At 49.1% G+C, this 18,793-nt stretch overlaps 1 protein-coding gene across 1 annotated transcript in view; it reads right to left on the bottom strand.

Moving 5' to 3' along the window:
• The window catches only part of PRSS55 (serine protease 55), a 95,447-nt gene that overhangs the window by 37,392 nt on the left and 39,262 nt on the right, over positions 1 to 18,793 (bottom strand). Inside the window, exon 3 of the mRNA XM_073335653.2 lies at positions 7,594 to 7,710. Coding sequence (XP_073191754.1) covers positions 7,615 to 7,710 — 96 coding nt within the window. The 3' untranslated portion in view covers positions 7,594 to 7,614. The remainder of the gene's footprint in view (positions 1 to 7,593; positions 7,711 to 18,793) is intronic.

Raw genomic sequence — 18,793 nt, 5'->3', positions numbered from 1 at the left:
TCTCTATCCTGATCCAAAGTTTTCAGCTCAAGCCCATGTCCAGATAGAAAACTGCAGGCTAGTTCCAGTCTACGAAAACTGGATTGAAGAGCTGTTCAGCGAGATCCAGCAGAGAAACTTCACACACTAAGCACATCTCTGGGAGCAAGGAGGATAGTGGATGCAGTTACCCTGCAATAAAAAGCTCTACAACAGCAAGTCTTGGGGCCTGGGCCAACTGACTTGGGCTTGAACAGCTCATGCTACAGGGCTAAAAATCGTGTAGGCATTCCCGCTCGGGCTCGGAGACCCACCCCCCTCACCAGGTGCACTGCTGTTTTTACCCCCATAGGGCAAGTCTCATGAGCTCAAGTCTGTAGACCCAGGCTCAGAGACTTGCTGCCACAGGGTTTTCATTTTGCAGCATAGACATACCCACTATGGAAAAGGAGGCGTGAAGCCAGACAGCAGCTGGGTGGAGGAAGCATCAAGGCACAGCGAGGAGTCAGTCATCTCTGTTGGAGTCACACTGCAACGTGACCTCTTGCAGATAGAGCGAGGAACACCCTTGCAATGTATTATCACTTCTCACTTAGACCCATGTAAATGCCAGCACTCTGCACATTCATGAATTGTAAGTGCAGGCTAAATGAATGATAATCATACATGAAACGCTGCTTACGAAACACTTGGTAATGGCTAAACTACTGGCCTGCTGCCCATTACACTAAGCCATACCATCCATCAGAGGTACTTATATACCCCTCATTAGTGTAGTACCTGAGCACCTCATAACCTTTAAATGCATTAATCTTCACAATACCCCTCTGAGGTAGGGGAGTGCTGTTATCTGCATTTTACAGATGGGAAACTGAGGCAGAGTGACTACGACCTAGACTGTCAAAGGACCATAGTTTGTTCTGGGCTCAGAGTTCATAGAATATGAGGGTTGGAAGAGACCTCAGGAGGTCATCTGGTCCAACTCCCTGCTCAAAGCAGGATCAACACCAACTAAGTCATCCCAGCCAGGGCTTTGTCAAGCCTGGCCTTAAAAACCTCTAAGGATGAAGATTCCACCACCTCCCTAGGTAACCCATTCCAGGGCTTCACCACCCTCCTAGTGAAATAGTTTTCCCTAATATCCAACCTAGACCTCCCCCACTGCAACTTGAGACCATTGCTCCTTGTTGTCATCTGCCACCACTGAGAACAGCTGAGCTCCAGCCTCTTTGGATGTTGCATCCTCTTTGGAGTTGCAATGCCTGACTGATTTAGGAGCCTAAGTCTCATTTCAAAATGAGATTTAGGCACCTAGGATCCTAAATCCCATTGACAGTGATAAAGTACCTAAATCCCCTTTGAAAATAGACAGACTCCTAAACCAGGTAGGCATTGCAATGCTGAGCACAGCAACAGCCACATCTCTTTAAAAATCTGGGCCTTCGTGACTCTGTCCCAGGCTAGTGTCCTACCAATCACTGAACAATCCTTCCTCTCCAAATATTAACTCTTCCTAACTAGAACCATCTCACTATTACCTTGTGCTTCCCACTCTCCCTTGGGCACATCCACTCGCAGTCTTTCACTGTAGAGTTAAGGTGAAAGCTCCCTGGGCAGGGACTGCCTTTTCATCAAATGCCTGTGCAGAAGCTTGCATAAGGGGGCAGGAATTCCAGACTGCAGCCTCTGGGCACCGTACAATACACCGTCACAGTACAAATAAATCATAATTTGCATATTAAAATGTCTCTGTTAAAGTCAGTGTAGAGCTGTCAGGTACAACTGGCCCTTCCTGTGCTTTGTCTGCGTGGATATTTTCCACTTACTTGGAGGGTAAAACAGCAGCTGTTTCTCCATCAATGCCCCGCTGGGTAGAATCATAGAACAACAGAGTTGGAAGAGACCTCAGGAGGTCATCTGGTCCAACTCCCTGCTCAAAGCAGGACCAATCCCAACTAAATCATCCCAGCCAGGGCTTTGTCAAGCCTGGCCTTAAAAACCTCTAAGGATGAAGATTCCACCACCTCCCTAGGTAACCCATTCCAGGGCTTCACCACCCTCCTAGTGAAATAGTTTTCCCTAATATCCAACCTAAACCTCCCTCACTGCAACTTGAGACCATTACTCCTTGTCCTGTCATCTGCTATCACTGAGAATAGTCTAGATCCATCCTCTTTGGATCCACCTTTCAGGTAGTTAAAAGCAGCTATCAAATCCTCCCTCATTCTTCTCTTCCGTAGACTAAGCAATCCCAGTTCCCTCAGCCTCTCCTCATAACTCATGTGTTCCAGTCCCCTAATCTTTTTTGTTGCCCTTCGCTGGACTCTCTCCAATTTATCCACATCCTTCTTGAAGTGTGGGGCCCAAAACTGGACACAGTACTCCAGATTTGGCCTCACCAATGTCAAATAGAGGGGAACGATCACATCCCTCAATCTGCTAGCAATGCCCTTACTTATACACCCCAAAATGCCATTAGCCTTCTTGGCAACAAGGGCACACTGCTGACTCATATTCAGCTTCTCGTCCACTGTCACCCCTAGGTCCTTCTCTGCAGAACTGCTGCCTAGCCATTCGGTCCCTAGTCTGTAGCGGTGCATTGGATTCTTCTGTCCTAAGTGCAGGACTCTGCACTTGTCCTTGTTGAACCTCAGATTTCTTTTGGTCCAATCCTCCAATTTGTCTAGGTCCCTCTGTATCCTATCCCTACCCTCCAGCGTATCTACCACTTCTCCCAGTTTAGTGTCATCTGCAAACTTGCTGAGGGTGCAATCCACCCCATCCTCCAGATCATTAATGAAGATATTGAACAAAACCGGCCCCAGGACCAACCCTTGGGGCATTCCGCTAGATACTGGCTGCCAACTAGACATGGAGCCATTGATCACTTACCCGTTGAGCCCGACAATTTAGCCAACTTTCTACCCACCTTGTAGTGCATCCATCCAGCCCATACTTCTTTAACTTGCTGACAAGAATACTATGGGAGACTGTATCAAAAGCTTTGCTAAAGTCGAGAAACAATACATCCACCGCTTTCCCCTCATCCACAGAACCAGTTCTCTCATCATAGAAGGCAATTAGATTAGTCAGGCATGACTTCCCCTTGGTGAATCCATGCTGGCTGTTCCTGATCACTTTCTTCTCGTCAAGTGCTTCAGAATTGATTCCTTGAGGACATGCTCCATGATTTTTCCAGGGACTGAGGCGAGGCTGACTGGCCTGTAGTTCCCAGGATCATCCTTCTTCCCTTTTTTAAAGATGGGCACAACATTAGCCTTTTTCCAATCTCCCGGGACTTCCCCCAATCGCCATGAGTTTTCAGAGATAATGGCCAATGGCTCTGCAATCACATCCGCCAATTCCTTTAGCACTCTTGGATGCAACGCATCTGGCCCCATGGACTTGTGCACGTCCAGTTTTTCTAACTAGAAATAGTTTTTCTAAATAGGGTAGAGCAGCAGGGTGTATATTCAACTATGCTCTGTTAGTTTAGATTAGTACAAGATGTTAGGGAGCACCTATCCAGGGCTCTAGGTGCCTCTGCTATCTATTAACAGCGGTACTAAATATGGCAGCCACTTCAAAAACCCAGCAGGGAAAAGAAAAACCCACTCCAGTCTTGTTGCACAAACCCCAGCTGTCAGCACACACTTCCATCCCCAAAACATTGAGGAAAGAAGTGAGTTGGGGGGTTTTGATTGTGTGCACGCGCATGTGCGTACAGGGCAATTTGCCAGGACACTGTCGTCTTCAGGGGGAGGCAGCCATCTTGTGCTTCACTTCAGCGTGGGCTGTCAGACACACGTGCGCATGCTGGGACGCTGCTTTTCTTTCTTGTTTTGGTCTCTTCATCTAAAATAAAGGCCATTCAGACTTTCTGTGTAGGGAGCAACATCACAATAAGGAGATGAGGAAGAACCCCAAGTCCAGTGGAAACTGGAAGGGAAAGTTAGGAACCAGAGTGTAGTCACCTAAATAGGAATTATTTAACCAGGATTAACAGACTTGTTCTTGCAAAAAGTGGCATGGGATCTCTAGAAGCCCCATGTGATTATTCACAATTATTATTTGTATTGTGATAGCACCTAGGAGCCCAATCCTGGATCAGGACCCCATTGCACTAGGTGCTGTACAAAACCAGAACAGATGATCCCTCTCCTGAAGAGCTTGCAGTCTAAGTATAAGACAAGATACAACAACCCAGGCAGGGGAGCAGCAAGTAACGATGAGCCAATGCGTATTGGCATGAGATGCTGTGGTCATAGCACCCACAGCTGCCAAGATTTTTGTAGGCATAATGTCAGGTGAGACTTAAGGAAGCATTTGAAGGAGGACCATGAAGTAGCTTTGTGGCTGTTTATGTGGAGCTCCTACCATGCCTAAGGGGGAGGATGGGAGAAAGCACAAAGCATGTTTATGTCCCTGGTTCTCCACTGCACTGCACCTGTGTAGACATTTACACCTTGTAGCAGGGTGGTGACTCACCCCTGCGGCGCCTCCTGCTGATCATCCAGGGAATTAGCGTTTCCAGCCTCCGGAGTGCCCTCTGCAGGCTAGTGTTCTGCTTGCTGCTGGGCCCCAAGTCCCTCCTGGACCCCGGTGCCTCTTTCACGCCAGGGTACTGCCCCCTGGCCAGTACCCCCACAGATCTGGGTCTCCCCACCTTGGGGAACCCCTCACCTTCTATCCCCACCTCGCCTCAGTCTTTGGCTACTGCCAGTCACCATCTAGCCCCTGCTCCCTGGGCGGACTGCAGTATAATTGGTAATCTACTGCTTCTGCCTACCCTTGGGCTGCCCTTTGCAACCCCAGTACCCTTTTCCTAGGCCTTCATCAAGGCCTGCAGCCTGGGGGTTTCTCAGGCTGGAGCTTCTCTGGCCTTTCCCCAGCCCTGCTCCACTTTATGTAAACCTGCTCAGCTCCCAGCAGTCAGGCCCCTCCCTCTCAACATCTAGAGAGGGACTGTGTCCTCCTGGCCCACTGCCCTCTTATAAAGGCCAGCTGGGCCCCGATTGTGGCATGGCTGCAGCTGTTTCCCCAGTCAGCTGAGGCTTGCTGCTTTCCCTAGCAGCAGGCGCCCTCTCCCAGGGCGGGCTGGGAGCTGAAGGGCAGGAGCAGGTGACCACCCCATTACACACCTGTTCACAATCGGGTCAAATTCTACCATTCTAACTGGGGAGTGTTTGACACCTAGTTTGCACCAGTGTAAATGACCAGGCAGAACAAATATTTTGGCCCAAATGTGGCCCATGATGCAAATATTTAAGATATAATACAAGTCAAAATATAAGCTCTCCATGGTTTTTTTTTTTTTTTTTTTTTTTAAATAGAGAGAGCGCGTGCATATATTAGATAAGCAAACTCAGAGCCCTCCCAGTGTATTCAGGGTCATTCTCCAGATGAGCCCTTCGCAATCCTGCAGTTGAGCAGAGGAACACTGGGTTTCTCTCTTCGCCCACCTGGGCGGCTCTAGTTACTTTGAAAATGGAAAGACTGCCATGGACTTCAGTGGGGATCAGAGCAGGTGGATGCAAAGCCTATATGAGGATACACAATAGGAGTTTTTTCTATTTCCTTCAGGGCACTTTGAATTAGCATAGATCACGCTGATTATTTGTCAAAAGTAACCTACAGCTGAGGTGGTTTAGGAGCTCTGCTTACCTTCTTTTCTGGTCATTTATTGAAAGGGAGCTTTTGTTAAAGCATGGACAGGATTCACCCTCATGTTCCCCAGCACAATCCGAGAGAGAGCGAGACACAGGGAGAAAACAAAAAACCACCAAAAACCCTTCAAACAATTGCAACACTTTGCAAATAATTCACCGGGGAATAAAGTTTAAAAATAAAGTTCTGTTGTCCAGGGCTTTTATAAGCTCCGGTTATATTCTCTGGCATATAACTCAAAAGCACAATAGGTTCTCTCATTGTGAAGGAGTGTGAAGTACCACAAAAGGAAAGAGGAAACCCCTAATGTAGTCCTGAATAGACCTGTGAAAAAGGATAATAAAAGTTGTCCTGGATTTCCTTCAGCAGCAGGTGCTTCCTTTGGTGTTTCTATTCATTCATACTTCGGACAGATAGAGGCTGCCAATTTTTTTTTTTTTGAAGGCCTAGAGTTCAGCTGATGTGAGAAAAGGTGACTGTTAAAATGGCGGCTCCCCACCACTGCTGTCAGTGACTGCATGAGCACAGGCTCTGCAGGCTTTTGATCTGGATGGGAGCTTCCCAGTACTCGGGGGTGTCTGGGACCCAAAGTTCTCATTTCAGGCGTACTTCCCCTTTCTAACGAACCTCTACTCTAGCCTCAGGAGCAAGACTGCTGCCCGTCTCCCATTCATGTCTCATTCTACATTCCAGTGTAGCTTGGACCATGGTTGGAAGGCTGAGGTTTGGAGTCACCCAGCCTCAGAGTACAGAGTTGCGTAGGAGACATTTGGCACTGACCAGTGCAGTCCAGGTCTTAGTCTGCAAAACCCAGATAATTTAGGTAACTTGCCACACAGGTTCCTATCTGACAAGAAGGGGGAATATGCTGCTCTGTAATTAAACTTCCATGGCCACAAGGAGGATCAGTGGGACTCTTACTGGAATGTTTTGCCATCAACTCAGACTTCACACAGCCAAACTTAAAGTCCTCGTCTTCCCTCCCAATCCCTTCCCACAGCCTTATTCTTTATCACCATTCCTTCCATCACTGGTTTTTTTGAATCCCTAATTCCTGTTCTGTCACCCTCACATCATCTCTAAATCCTGTTCTCTCTCCAGTCTTCTTTGAAAGCTCTTGTCCAGGACTCCCCTCTTGCCTACTGTAACTGCCTCCTCATCGCTCTACTCCCATCCATACAAAGGCTGCCACTATGCTCATCTTCCTTGCTGTGACCAGGTTGTCTTTTCTTTGACTACCTCCATTGGCTCCCTGTCTTCCAATGCATCAGGCTCAAGCTTATCAACTTCAATACCTTTCATAACTGTGTCTCCTGCCTTATTCTTCCCTGTTTCTTTTCATCCCCCACCCCTCACTCCACAAATGAGGTCAGCCTTAATGGCCCTTCTGTCAGCTTTTCCCCACAAATATCCTTATGTTTTGTTCCTTGTCACCCCCTATGCATGCAGCTCATTCACAAGTTCACCAAACTCTCTGCATTCGAGTCCCTCCTGAAGGCCAAATTAGGCCATGATACTAATGGGAATCTAGTTGACCAATGACGACAAGTCTGAGGAGTCATTGGCAATAGTTTATATACTCCATTTAAATAATAATTACTCTTGACTTCCCATAGTAAGGCCACTCACCACCTTGACCACTTGGCCCTCCCCCTTCCCCTATGTTGGTCTGTCTTTAGAGGAGAGTACTTTGGGGGTAGGGATCACCCTCTCTTTTCTGGTTGGAAAGAGCTTAACATGTTGTGGATGCTGTCGAAAATAAATCTACTAATAGATTCTAAAGCAAGAAAGGACTATTATGATCCTCTAGTCTGACTTCCTGACTAGCACAGGCCAGAGAATTTCACCCAGTAATCCCTAAACCAAGCTACAGTGTATATTTTAAATGGCCATCCAATCTTGACTTAAAGACTTTGGGTTCCACTGTAGAGTGAATCCAGCACCTACCTTGGCAAGCTGATCCAATGGTTAATGACTCAATTCTCTCGAAGGGAGTCTGTAGTAGCTAAGGTGGAGCTCCTCTTGGGAAGATTTTTGGAAGCCAGGAAACGGAGGGAAACACAGCTTGAAAAGAAATAAGATGAAATCAGCCAAAACCCTGATAACATTCAGCATATAAAGTCATTTGCTGCAAAAAGTGTCAGTTCACCTATGGCAGGTGGGTCTGTCTGTTCAAGGGGAGTAGGCAATATTTGCAGAGTATGGCCTGGGGACAAAGTGGGTACATATTCCCCTTGCCATAAGCACCTCTTCATCAGATCTGTCCCTAAACCACCTCACCAGCTTGTTCTTGTGTCAATGGCACAGAAATGGTAGGAGCACATTCTGAGTCCAAAGCCACTGACAAACTCTCAGAAACAACTAACACACAATTTTCAGACCATAGTAATGATCCCACTGGGAGTCTTCCCCCGCCCCGAGTAAGAACGCCAATATTTGGCCCATTATTCAAGGAATGGTGTGCACACATCACGGAAAGAACATATTCCCATTGCCAAGTGCAGTTGACTTACAGGAGTGCAGTGCCATTGACATCAACGTTGGGGTACACCAGTACTGAATTTAGCCCTTTCTTCATGGTTTTAAATACCATTAGTGGATGAGGTCCTGAGGTTTTCCTGAGTCAGGACTGAATTTAAACTGGGTGAAGACCTCAGGCCGGTGTCAGGAGAAGTTACCTGCTGAAAAGAATCAGGTCAAATCTTCCTAAAAAGCTAGCAACTTAGGCAGCTGGTATGCTGTTCCTTTTACTGAGGAAGATAATTAGGACTGGTTCACTGTTTATTTTCTCCTTCCCCCAGTTTGTTTCTTCCATCGGCTGTTGTCTCATCTTAAATATAGATTTGATTTGGAGCATGGACTGTCTTGTTATTATATGTGCATACAGTGCCTAACACACTGGGCCCTGGATCCCTGGTTGGAATCTGTAGGGATTATCAGGATAGAAATAGTAGTGTGTAAAATAAGGTGCATCCTATAATTTTATCTGGAAAAGTCCTCTTTGGTCACCTAGTTCATTCCCAGGGTCCACTGAAGGATGGTTTGCTACAATACAATCAGTCTCCAGCACTTTGCCCAATCTAGTTTTAGAGGATGCACATGAGGATGTTTCTATCACTTCCTCCTGGAGATTCTTCCTAACGGTGAGGTCTTTGAGGCTGTGGCAGAGTCCCCAGATATTGAGCCTAAATTGTCCTTTGCTCCTTGTTGCACCTTTTGAGGATCATGCCTTCTCTCCAGTTGTTGGTGCTGCGCCCTTGAAAAACTTGGCCCTGAGCAATTTTGAAAAATCTGGCCCTAAATCTTGGCCATATCTACTCCAGATACAACTCCACTGCTGTCAAATGGGTTACAGGGATGAATTGGGACTATTTAGTTCTTTTAATCATTTCTCAGTTTATGAGCATCTTTCTGATACTGAGACACCCAGAACTGCACCAAGTATTTCAGGAACAATCTCACACAGACAGGGTCTACTGCCTTCCTACCCCCGACTCATCTGAATTGTGGTTCACACAGATATTGTGAGGTAACCTGGGTTATTCTGAAGTTTAGGTAGATGAGGCTGTATTGTATTTTCCAACCCTAAGACAGTAGTAGTAACCAAGGATCAAATATACTATACTAGGAATTTTAATACAGAACCAACATAACCTACAACTAAATTTCCTCATTCACTTTCAGTGATAGACCAATAAAGGTTTTTAATATATTCAAATAATGAGCTTTCAGATCAACCCTTCTCTCCCCATTTTTATTTATTTATTTAGGCCAGTTTTCCTCTGACAGTTTCAGTGCAGAGAAAGTTCTCCAGGGACTATAGTTCTTTCCCATTTTTATCAGAACCACCAAGGAAACCCAGATGCAATCCATTTATAGCAAGGAGAGGGAAAGCTAGTGCAAGCTATTCCTGGGTTTGGTGCCTGTAACTGGATTAATTTACATAGGTTGTTGGTGCAAGAGCATGCTGGACCTGCTAACACTTTGGCAACTGAATTAAGGATTTGTACAGTGTGTTGGGGGAGGGTGTTCGTTTTATGCCTATGATAACTGGTCATCAAGCTGTAGATTTCAGTTTTATCCGTTACATTTATTTGCAAAGCATGTTCTGACACTTTCATCTGAGTTTTCCTCCCTCTTACAGTTCAGTTGGGAGAATTCTCTTTTGCTTAATGCAGGAAAAGGTGTGAAACCACATTAATTAGCTCCTCCATCTCTAAATATACTATTTAACTCCCCAGTACTAAGTTCAGGGAAAGGAGTCAAGGGAAAAGTCAATTTAAAAAAATAGCTAAAAATCCATTCTTTTTAAAAAACAATTGAATTGTAAAAAATGGTTATATTGGCTAACCAATAACAGGAAACTCTGTACATAATCTCTCTGCACTGGTAAGAGGAAAATAAATTAGTTAAGCCCCAACTGAGCTCAAGGCCCCATTGTGCCAGGTGCTGTATTATTTGTATTTCTGTAGCACTTAGGGACTGTAGTCACAGATCATGTCTCCATAGTGCTAGGCACTGTGCAAACAGAGTAAAAGACTCCTGATCTAAGAAGCTCACTGTCTAAATAAAGTAGTATTTATCTCAACTGAGGCACAGAAAGATTAAAATGACTGCCCCCAGCTCTCACACAGGAAATCTGTGGCAGAGCCAGAAATTGAGCCCAGTTCCCCTGAGCCCCATGCCTTAACCATTCTACATCTTCAGCCACAAAGCACACCTTTCACACAGTGGACCTTATTCAGTCAGCTGCATCATAGTCTGACATTATATGGTCTGTTTTAGATTGAAAAAATATAAATACACAGTGGGAAATTTACTTAAACTTCAAATATAGCAGGACTTTAAACATCTTCCACTTGTTTCAGCCTTTTTAAAAAAAAAATACATAAAGACCTTTCTGCAAGAAAGGAAAAATAAAGCCACCCTTCCAATCCATGTGCTAGTCAAACTGCACAATGTGACAATGTTCTAGCAGACCAGCATGAGTACAAAACGCTGAGCAGATTATCCCTCTCAAAAGGTGTTGCTGAAAGATATTCACCCTGTCTGCTGCAGAGCTAATCATTCTCAATTAGAAGCCAGCTGCAATAAGCGTAGCATGCTGGGAAACCCTCTGCTTCTCTGCACAGCTCCTGACTTATCCGTCTCTGTATCAACCCAGAGGAGGGAGAAAGGAAGCTGGTGAGAACCTAACGTCCTTGACTGTACTGCTTCCGCCCATGGCAAACGCAGTGAGAGGATGATGTGTCAGGGGAAAGGTCTCATGCTGTTTTCTAGGAAGAGAGATGATAACCTACCACACTCAGACTGACTTAGACACACAAAGCCACATACACACAGGGCTTGACTGTCCTGTCACTTTCACCAGCTTAAATCAGGAGTAAACCCTCTTTAAGTCAGTGGAGCTACCAAAGGTAAAAATCAGGGCCCTGTTTACTTCAGGGGCATTGCTCCGGATTTCCACCCACATAGATCAAAGCGGAAAACTCAGGCCACTCACACACCACCTCCCTCTTATACACTTATGCAGAGGGCCCAATTCACTGGTGCTGTGTGGCTATGCTGGCCAAGGGGGCACAGGGCAGGCAGAAGGACCTTGCAGCGAATATCCCTGGTGCAGGAAACCACAGTGCCAAGGGCAGAGCTAGTTCTACGAGGATTCTTCCAGGGAGGGCATGGAAGAGAGTAGAAGCATGTCTAGGGCAGGTAGGGGGCATGATTACACATGCAGGGCCAACCTGTGTGGATTCTGCACCCATGTAGTTGCCTATAGGGGCCATTTTAACAAGGGCATAAATTGGGCTAGGCTTAAGCTTGCCAACTTTCTAATGGCACAAAACAGAACACCCTAGCCCCGCCCCTTCCCCAAGGCCCCACCCCCTGCTCACTACATTCCCTCTCCCCTCACTCACTTTCACTGGGCTGGGGTAGAGGCTTGGGGTGCAGGGCGGGGGTGTTGGCTGCAGCTGGGCATGCCGGCTCTGAGGTGGGACCAGGGATGAGGTGTTTGGGGTGCAGGGGGGTGTGGGCTCTGGGGTGGGGCTGTGGATGAGGGGTTTGAGGTGCAGGAGGGGGCTCCAGGTCTGGAGGGACCCAGGGCTGGGGTGCAGGAGGGGGTGTGGGCTCTGGGGTGGGTCTCAGGGCTGGGAGCAGGGTTGGGGTGCAGGCTTAGCTCAGGTGGCTCCTGGGTCAGTGGTGCAGCAGGGCTAAGGCAGGCTGCCGGTCCTGACACCATGTTGCATGTGCCCCAAAAGCGGCCAGAAGGTCCAACGCTAGTAGGTGGGGCAGCGCGTGGAGCCCTGTGACCCCTTCCCACCCCCACCTAGGAGCTGGGCCTACTGGCCGCTTCTGGGGTGCAGGGCGGTGCCACGACAGGTAGGGACTAGCCTGCCTTAGCAGTGCTGACGGGACCTTTAACAGTCTGGTTGGCGGTGCTGACCAGAGCCGCCAGAGTCCCGTTCAAAAACTGGACACCTGGTCACCCTAGCCGGGCCTCAGGGATGGCCTTGCCTGCTCCAGGGGATGATCTGGCCCCTGGCACGCAACCCCTGAATAGGGGAAGGGCAAGTCACCTGAGTAAGCCTCCCCAAGCCCAGTACCTATACCTGGTCTGACACACACACACATCCCCCCACCCCTACTTCCAGGGCCCAATACCCAGACACCGCAGACAACTGCCCAGTTCCTTTCCACCCCCCGCACGCACACATGCTGCCAGCAGCAGCGCAGGTAGAAAGAGGTACAATCAAGGGACCAGAATGCCCCTGGGGGGGGGGGGGGGAAGAAGTCCCAGCAGCCTGGGAAGAAAGGAAGCTGATCCCAAGCTCTGGCTGCTGGGAGTTCTTTCCCAAGGTGGGGGATTCGGGTCCCTTGATTGTTTATCCCTGGATTGCAAAGCCCCAGCGAGGCAGGTTGTTGTTGGTTGCCAAGAGGTGATATTTGTTCTGACACATATGAGAAAGCCGGGCCATCCGTGCAGATGTTGCCCAGGGAAGCTGAGGTTCCCACACCGAATAGGAAACAGGGCCTCACAAAGCCTGGACTGGGAGCAAGGAAGTGGCAGTGGGGCTGGATTTGCAGTGGCAGGCTATCCAGGGATGAAGGGAGAAGAGAAGCCGGGCCCTGGTGGGGGGGGGGGGGGGCGGGGGAAGAGGGGGGAAATCTATTCTTAGAGAAAAAGGGGGGGCAGAGGGGGATTTTATTGTGAGACCTTGTTTACACTGAGAACTGAATGAATCAAATGACCTTGTTTATTGTCAGCCATCTGAATGGACGGCAGAGGGAGAGGGAGGGGTAGTATGGGGAGGCGAGGGGGGGGTCCTCTTTATATTATTGTTAATTTGGCCATTCACAGACTTTTTCCCAGCACACACACGGTGTGTATTGTTGCCAAGATGAAAGAATAAAAGGTGAAACTCTATTCCTTCCTCTCTTTGCCTCCGCAGTATTCTCCAGATCCCCAGACAGACATCTATTATGATTTCTTAAGTGCCAATCCACACAGTCCCATGCAAGACACAGTGATTCTGCTCTCATTTAATCCACTTGTTTGGATTTTTAAACCCCAGAGACTTCAGTGGAGTGGCTCCCAGTTGCCAGCAGAGATAGTCACTAATAGATTGGGGCCACACAGTTTCCTCATCTGGTCTGAAAGTTAGCACAGTGACCCCTAACTCTGTGGTAGGATGTGGGTTCATTGCTATCAGGGAAGACAGACCCCCTTGGCCAAGATTTTCATGTGATGACAAATTTGGGGTGCGTAACTTGAAGCATTTTAAGACGGCCTGATGCTCAGAACAAGCTGGGCACCTGCCCTTTGAGAATGAGGCACTTTTAAGGTGATCCAGGTTTGGGGCCCCGCCCATCATTATAGAACATCTTGGCCCTCGGTCCTAACCATCACTAAGGGTTCTGCATGGTAGTTTCTCATCCAAGGACTGAAAAGGTTAATGCGGTTTAGCTTTACAAAACCAAACAACTTCATTGTCTGAGTTAGCAGACAGGTTACCATTACCATGCAGGGACTGTTGTTCTGATTTAGGTCTCACAGAGCCTGGGATGTGCATGAGGAAGGGGCAGTGAATTAAGTAAGTTAACATAAGCTTCCCCACCCTTTAAGAAAATCCTTATCTGCTTTGGACAGGTTGAGCCAGGAGTGAGGTTTCCCAGCTCTCTTCCCTGCATGGCCCTCAAGTACTGATCACAAGGGCACAGCTCAGTTTCTAATGGGAGTCAGCCCCAGGTGTGACTCACGCAGGAACTCATGACCTCCTGTCTCTCCCTGGAGCCAGTCTCTTGCTGTCTCTGGTTGAATGGCTCAAAGGCATTTCAATTTCGGTAGCATTATGTTCCCAATTCTCAGTGGGAATTAGACCATCTCAGTGAGTGTCACACCTGACTGGATGCAAGACAACCTAGTCTACTTGTGGTCTTACTTAGGGTGACCACATTTCCCTATGTGGAAGGCACCTAGTAAAATTACTCATATTCAAGTGAGTTCAGCTGCAATCAATCCATCAGAACTATGCAGTACAAATGTTCAAATTAACATTAAGTTGACTGAGCCCCTGTTAAAAAGAAATACTGTGTAGCTGGATTCTTTTTATTTACCTTCTTATCTGTAAGGCTTTAGGGTTCACATGGGGAGGGGCGACAACCACATAGATGCCTACTCCCTCCCCCCCCCCACACGGGGAGAGGTCACACACACACTCCTGTACACCTCTCACATGGGGGAAGGGGCGTGACTGACTGTTCTGACCCTCCCTTCCCAGTGCCCTCCACGCTTGGCTGGGCCCCCGGGATGGACTCGCCTCTCCTGGTACCATGTCTTCCAGAGGCAACATGTGCGGGGGGGGGGGAGGGGAAATGCAGGGTCACATGATTCCCCCTTGCCAGATTTCTGCCAGGGTTCACACCACAACGTGGCCAGCAACATCCTTTCAGCACTGTGCAGGAGTGAAGGGACAGGAGCTGCTTCCAGCCGCAGGGGAGGAGGTGGTGAGGAAGGGATGACCTGGCCCATGTCTTTGCAGAGCTCATCTCTCCCCCCCCTCCCCCCCCATCCCTTCCTGAACACACAGTGTCGAAAGACAGGTAACACCTCCAGGCTGCTGCTGGCCACGACATAACCCATCCGCCTCTGGCTACAGCATGGGCAGGAAGGGGTTAAGCTTTAAGGATGCACTGTGCACCAGGGAACCTGCCTGCAGGGGCTTCCGTGAACCTGGCCAGAGAGGTGGCTCAGCAGGGGAGGGTACCCTGGGATGGAGCAGCCTCCTGCTCCCTGGGGACAGGACCTGGGGAGGGGGAGAGGTAGGTGAAGAGGGTGCTAAGCCCCTGCCCCAGGGGCTGCTGTGGAGCCTGCAGGTTCAGGGTGTGAACAGGCTGGAAAAAAAAATAGCTTCCCCTTCCTACTCCAGAAGTTAGCTGAGGGGTGGAGAGGCTTCCCCATGCCAGTGCTATGAAGGGCTTTGGCACATGCCAGGCTCAGCTCCCCCTGGCCAGCACCCTGGGCTGGTGGGTCTTGGGCTTTCCCAGGGCACCAGCCCAGCCAGAGGCAGTGGGGGAAGGAAGGAGCCTGCCAGCCAGGCTGCTGGTGAGCTGAGTGCTCTGACCAGGGGCTGGTTCTCCACACACTGCTGGGAGCAGGATGTGTCCTGCCGGGGGGATAGGGAGAAGGCGACGGGGCAAAGCAGGGAGAGGACAGCGAGAGGGGGGAGCATGTAAAGGGCCAATGGGTGGGCAGCAGAGGTGACAAGTAACCAGCCACTGCCGGCCCACACCTCACCAGCCATTGCAGCGCGCAGCCCATGTCAGCCAAAAAACAGGGTGGAGTCCTGCTGGCCAAGAGCCAGCATGCAATGGGGGCTGTGCTGCTGGACCAGCAGCCATCCCTGTGCGCTGTATCTTCGCCCAACCACCAGCCTTACGCACCCACCCCCATTGCTGGCCACTGGACCTCCCTGCTCACCCCTGTTGGGCAAATAGTCCCATATTCTCTGTCTTACCCCTGCCCCCCTCCTACCCCCCCATCCGTACCAGCAGGTCCTGCTGCTGGCTGGATCCCTGTTTGCCAGCCACCTGGCCAACAGGGATCCAGCCAGCAGCAGGACCTGCTGGTACGGATGGGGGGGGGGTAGGAGGGGGGCGGGGGTAAGACAGAGAATATGGGACTATTTGCCTGTTTTGAAGAAAAGCTGGGACACCTGCAGGAGGGCTTAAATAAGGGACAGTGTTTAAAAATGGGACATCTGGTCACCCTATGCTGACTCCAGCGGCCTTCCTCACATTCCCATGCATCTTTCACTCCATGAGGGAGTTTTTCCTAACCAGCAACATTGGTGCCATTGGAGTGGCTTTAGTTGAAGCAGGAACTGTGGGATTTTGATTCAGAAGCCAGACATCACCAATGGACTCCGTTTGGCTTTGCCTGACTCCTTTCCCAGTTCAGAGGGGCTGGCTTGAAAAGGCCACTCTTGGCTCTTTTCTAGCATTATGCTTGCAATGAAACAACATCTACTTGTATTGCTCCCATCACCTTACTCGGAGTTGCTCCCAGGTATTCATGGCTTTCTCCTCTCATCACAACTGTGAAGTAGGGAAGTACTTCTCCCCATTTTACAAATGGGGAAACTGAGGCAGTAGGCTTTTAAGTGACTTGCCCACAGCATAGAATCACTGGAAATTAAACCCAAATTTTCAGAGTCCCAGTCTAGTGCCTCAGCCACAAGAGCATACTTTCTATGTAATTGTTAATTTAGCCAAGCTAATATAGAATTATGCTGTTTAGTCCTGTAATGTTGCTAACTGAGGGTTAATACTTAAGTAACTGTTGGTGGTTATCAGTCAGATTCAGAGCTGTTGTGTTCCAAGTACCATTTGATGAAGTATCTTTTTGTTTACTCTTGGTTTCATATTGATTGAACTGTTCTCTGTATAATGAGGAATAGTTTGACTAAAAAAGGTTTTGTAGAACTTTAGTGCCAATTAAACATGCCAGCCTGACACCTGTGGAGACTGAGGGTCTCTTGGCAGAGACAGCAAGCTTCCCTACTAACCTGAAAACAGGATACTGAGCTGCAAACAATGGGAGCCGGACCACATGAGAATGCACAAAACATCAGGCATGTTGAGGGGAGCAGGATGGTACAGAACTGGGAGAGAGAGGGAAATGTCACTCTTCTGTCCTTGTTTCTCTCAGAGGCTGTAGCTGGACAGATACCATCGCTCACCACAACTGATCTCCAACCACCTAATATTTATCCTCCCATTCCTGAGGAAGGCAGCTGAGAATCGCTCTCAGGTCATGTCTAGCTCCACCAAGGTGGAATCAGAATCCTGAACCCCTTTCAGTCAGGCTTCAGGCCAGGGTGGGAACAGCGATAATGCTCTTGGCCCTGATGGGGGAACTCCTTGTGGCCATGGACAAGGGCTGTATGTCCATGCTCATGACTGGACCTCTCCCCCGGATCTGACACATCTGACCATGGACTCCTGCCATCCCTCCTCAGAGATGGAGCAAGCACTAGATGAGATGGGTTCAGCTGTTGCTGTCAGACCCAACCCAGGGAGACAATCACCTGCTTCTCCTCTTCCAGAGCTCCTGCCTGTAGAGTCCCACAGAGATTCATCCTCCTGCCAAGACTGCTACAGTCTCCATGTGGAGCCACCAGGGGAGATTGTGAGAAGACATGGAGGGGACACTCAGCTCCACAGCACCTGCCCATCAGATGCAAGTGACATCATCTCACAGCTGAGGTCAGCAACTGGATCAAGAGCAGCAGGTTGAAGCCTAAGGAGATGTGTGGTGGGGGTGCCCCTTGGTGGTAGTTCATGCCAAACTCCCACCCCTGGCCTTGGGATGGAGACCCCTCCTTGTTGCCCTTGGGTAGGCAGGGATTCACCCAGAAATCACCCCACCACTGTAATCAGCAACAGTCATGTCCATCAGCGCCAAGCAGACCCTCAGTCACAGAGGTGGGGCCTCCTTCTGTCTGATCCTCACAGTCACTGTGGTGCAGGCTCATCAGGGCCCCAGGCTCAGGCTGCTCCCTCAGCCCAGGCCACATCCCAGAGCTTGGACACCTGGCCTGCTAGCACCCTTCAGCAGCAGCTGTCACTGCACAGGTGCACTCTCAGCAGCCCATACAACTGCAGTTCCTTGCAGGAGAGCTCACAGCAGGAAGTATGAGCAGGATTTCCTGCCTGCTCTCTCTAGCCCACTGGAGCTCTGTGAGGTTGGATTCTCCTGTTTGAGCAAATCCCACCAGTCAGGGCTCCCTGGGAGTGGGGGGCTCTGTAATAATACAGAAATGTTACATAGACACTTCCATCACTAGATCTCAAAGCACTTCACAATCTTTAATGTATTTATCCTCACCATGCCGCTGGGAGGCAGGGTAGTGCTGTTTATAGATGGGGAACTGAGGCACGGGATGGCTAAGTGACTTGCCCAAGGTCACAGGAAGGTTGTGGCAGAGAAAGGACTTTAACATGGGCCTCTCACATGCTAGTGTCCTAACCACTGGCCCATCCTTCCACCTGCAGTTCACAAGACAATTGTGCCCTGTCTTGGTGGATTTGGACTTGGCTGTGGTGATCATTCGTGACCTCTGGCTCTTATTACTGCACATTATTGGGCTTGACTGTGTTTGCTTCAGGAAAAAAGGAAGTATAATTCCCTCCCTGCAGGACTTGCTGGGTGGAATCCCCTCACCTGTGCTGTGCAGGTGCTCAGACTAGGCAACCATCATGAGCCCTTCAGGCCTTAGCATATAGGACTCTATTCCTGCAAATATAGGAATGCAACTGCCAACCTTAATAAAATAAAAAGCTACATCTGGTTCAGATCACTGCAGCAGCACATCTGCTCTGCCCCAGAGCTCACATCACCCCCGTGCTCTGCTCTCTGCACTGGCTCTGCATAGAATACTGGGTCACATTCAAGGTTTTGGTTCTCATCTTCTTTGTCATACATGGGATTGGACCAGCAGGTTCCCCAAAGAACCACCATAGCTCTATTCCACTGTCAGCCTCCAGAGTCAAATTCCCCTGTGCAGGAGGCAGAGCTTCCTCAGCAGCCAGCTGACAAACCTGGGACTTGCTCCTGGGAGGCCTTGGGATGACACAAACCTCAGCACCT

This window comes from Lepidochelys kempii, chromosome 3, assembly GCF_965140285.1.
Source record: "Lepidochelys kempii isolate rLepKem1 chromosome 3, rLepKem1.hap1, whole genome shotgun sequence".
In the NCBI taxonomy this organism is placed as follows: Eukaryota; Metazoa; Chordata; order Testudines; family Cheloniidae; genus Lepidochelys; species Lepidochelys kempii.
The sequence above is the reverse complement of the archived record's forward strand: the minus strand, read 5'-3'. Positions and strand labels throughout refer to the sequence as shown.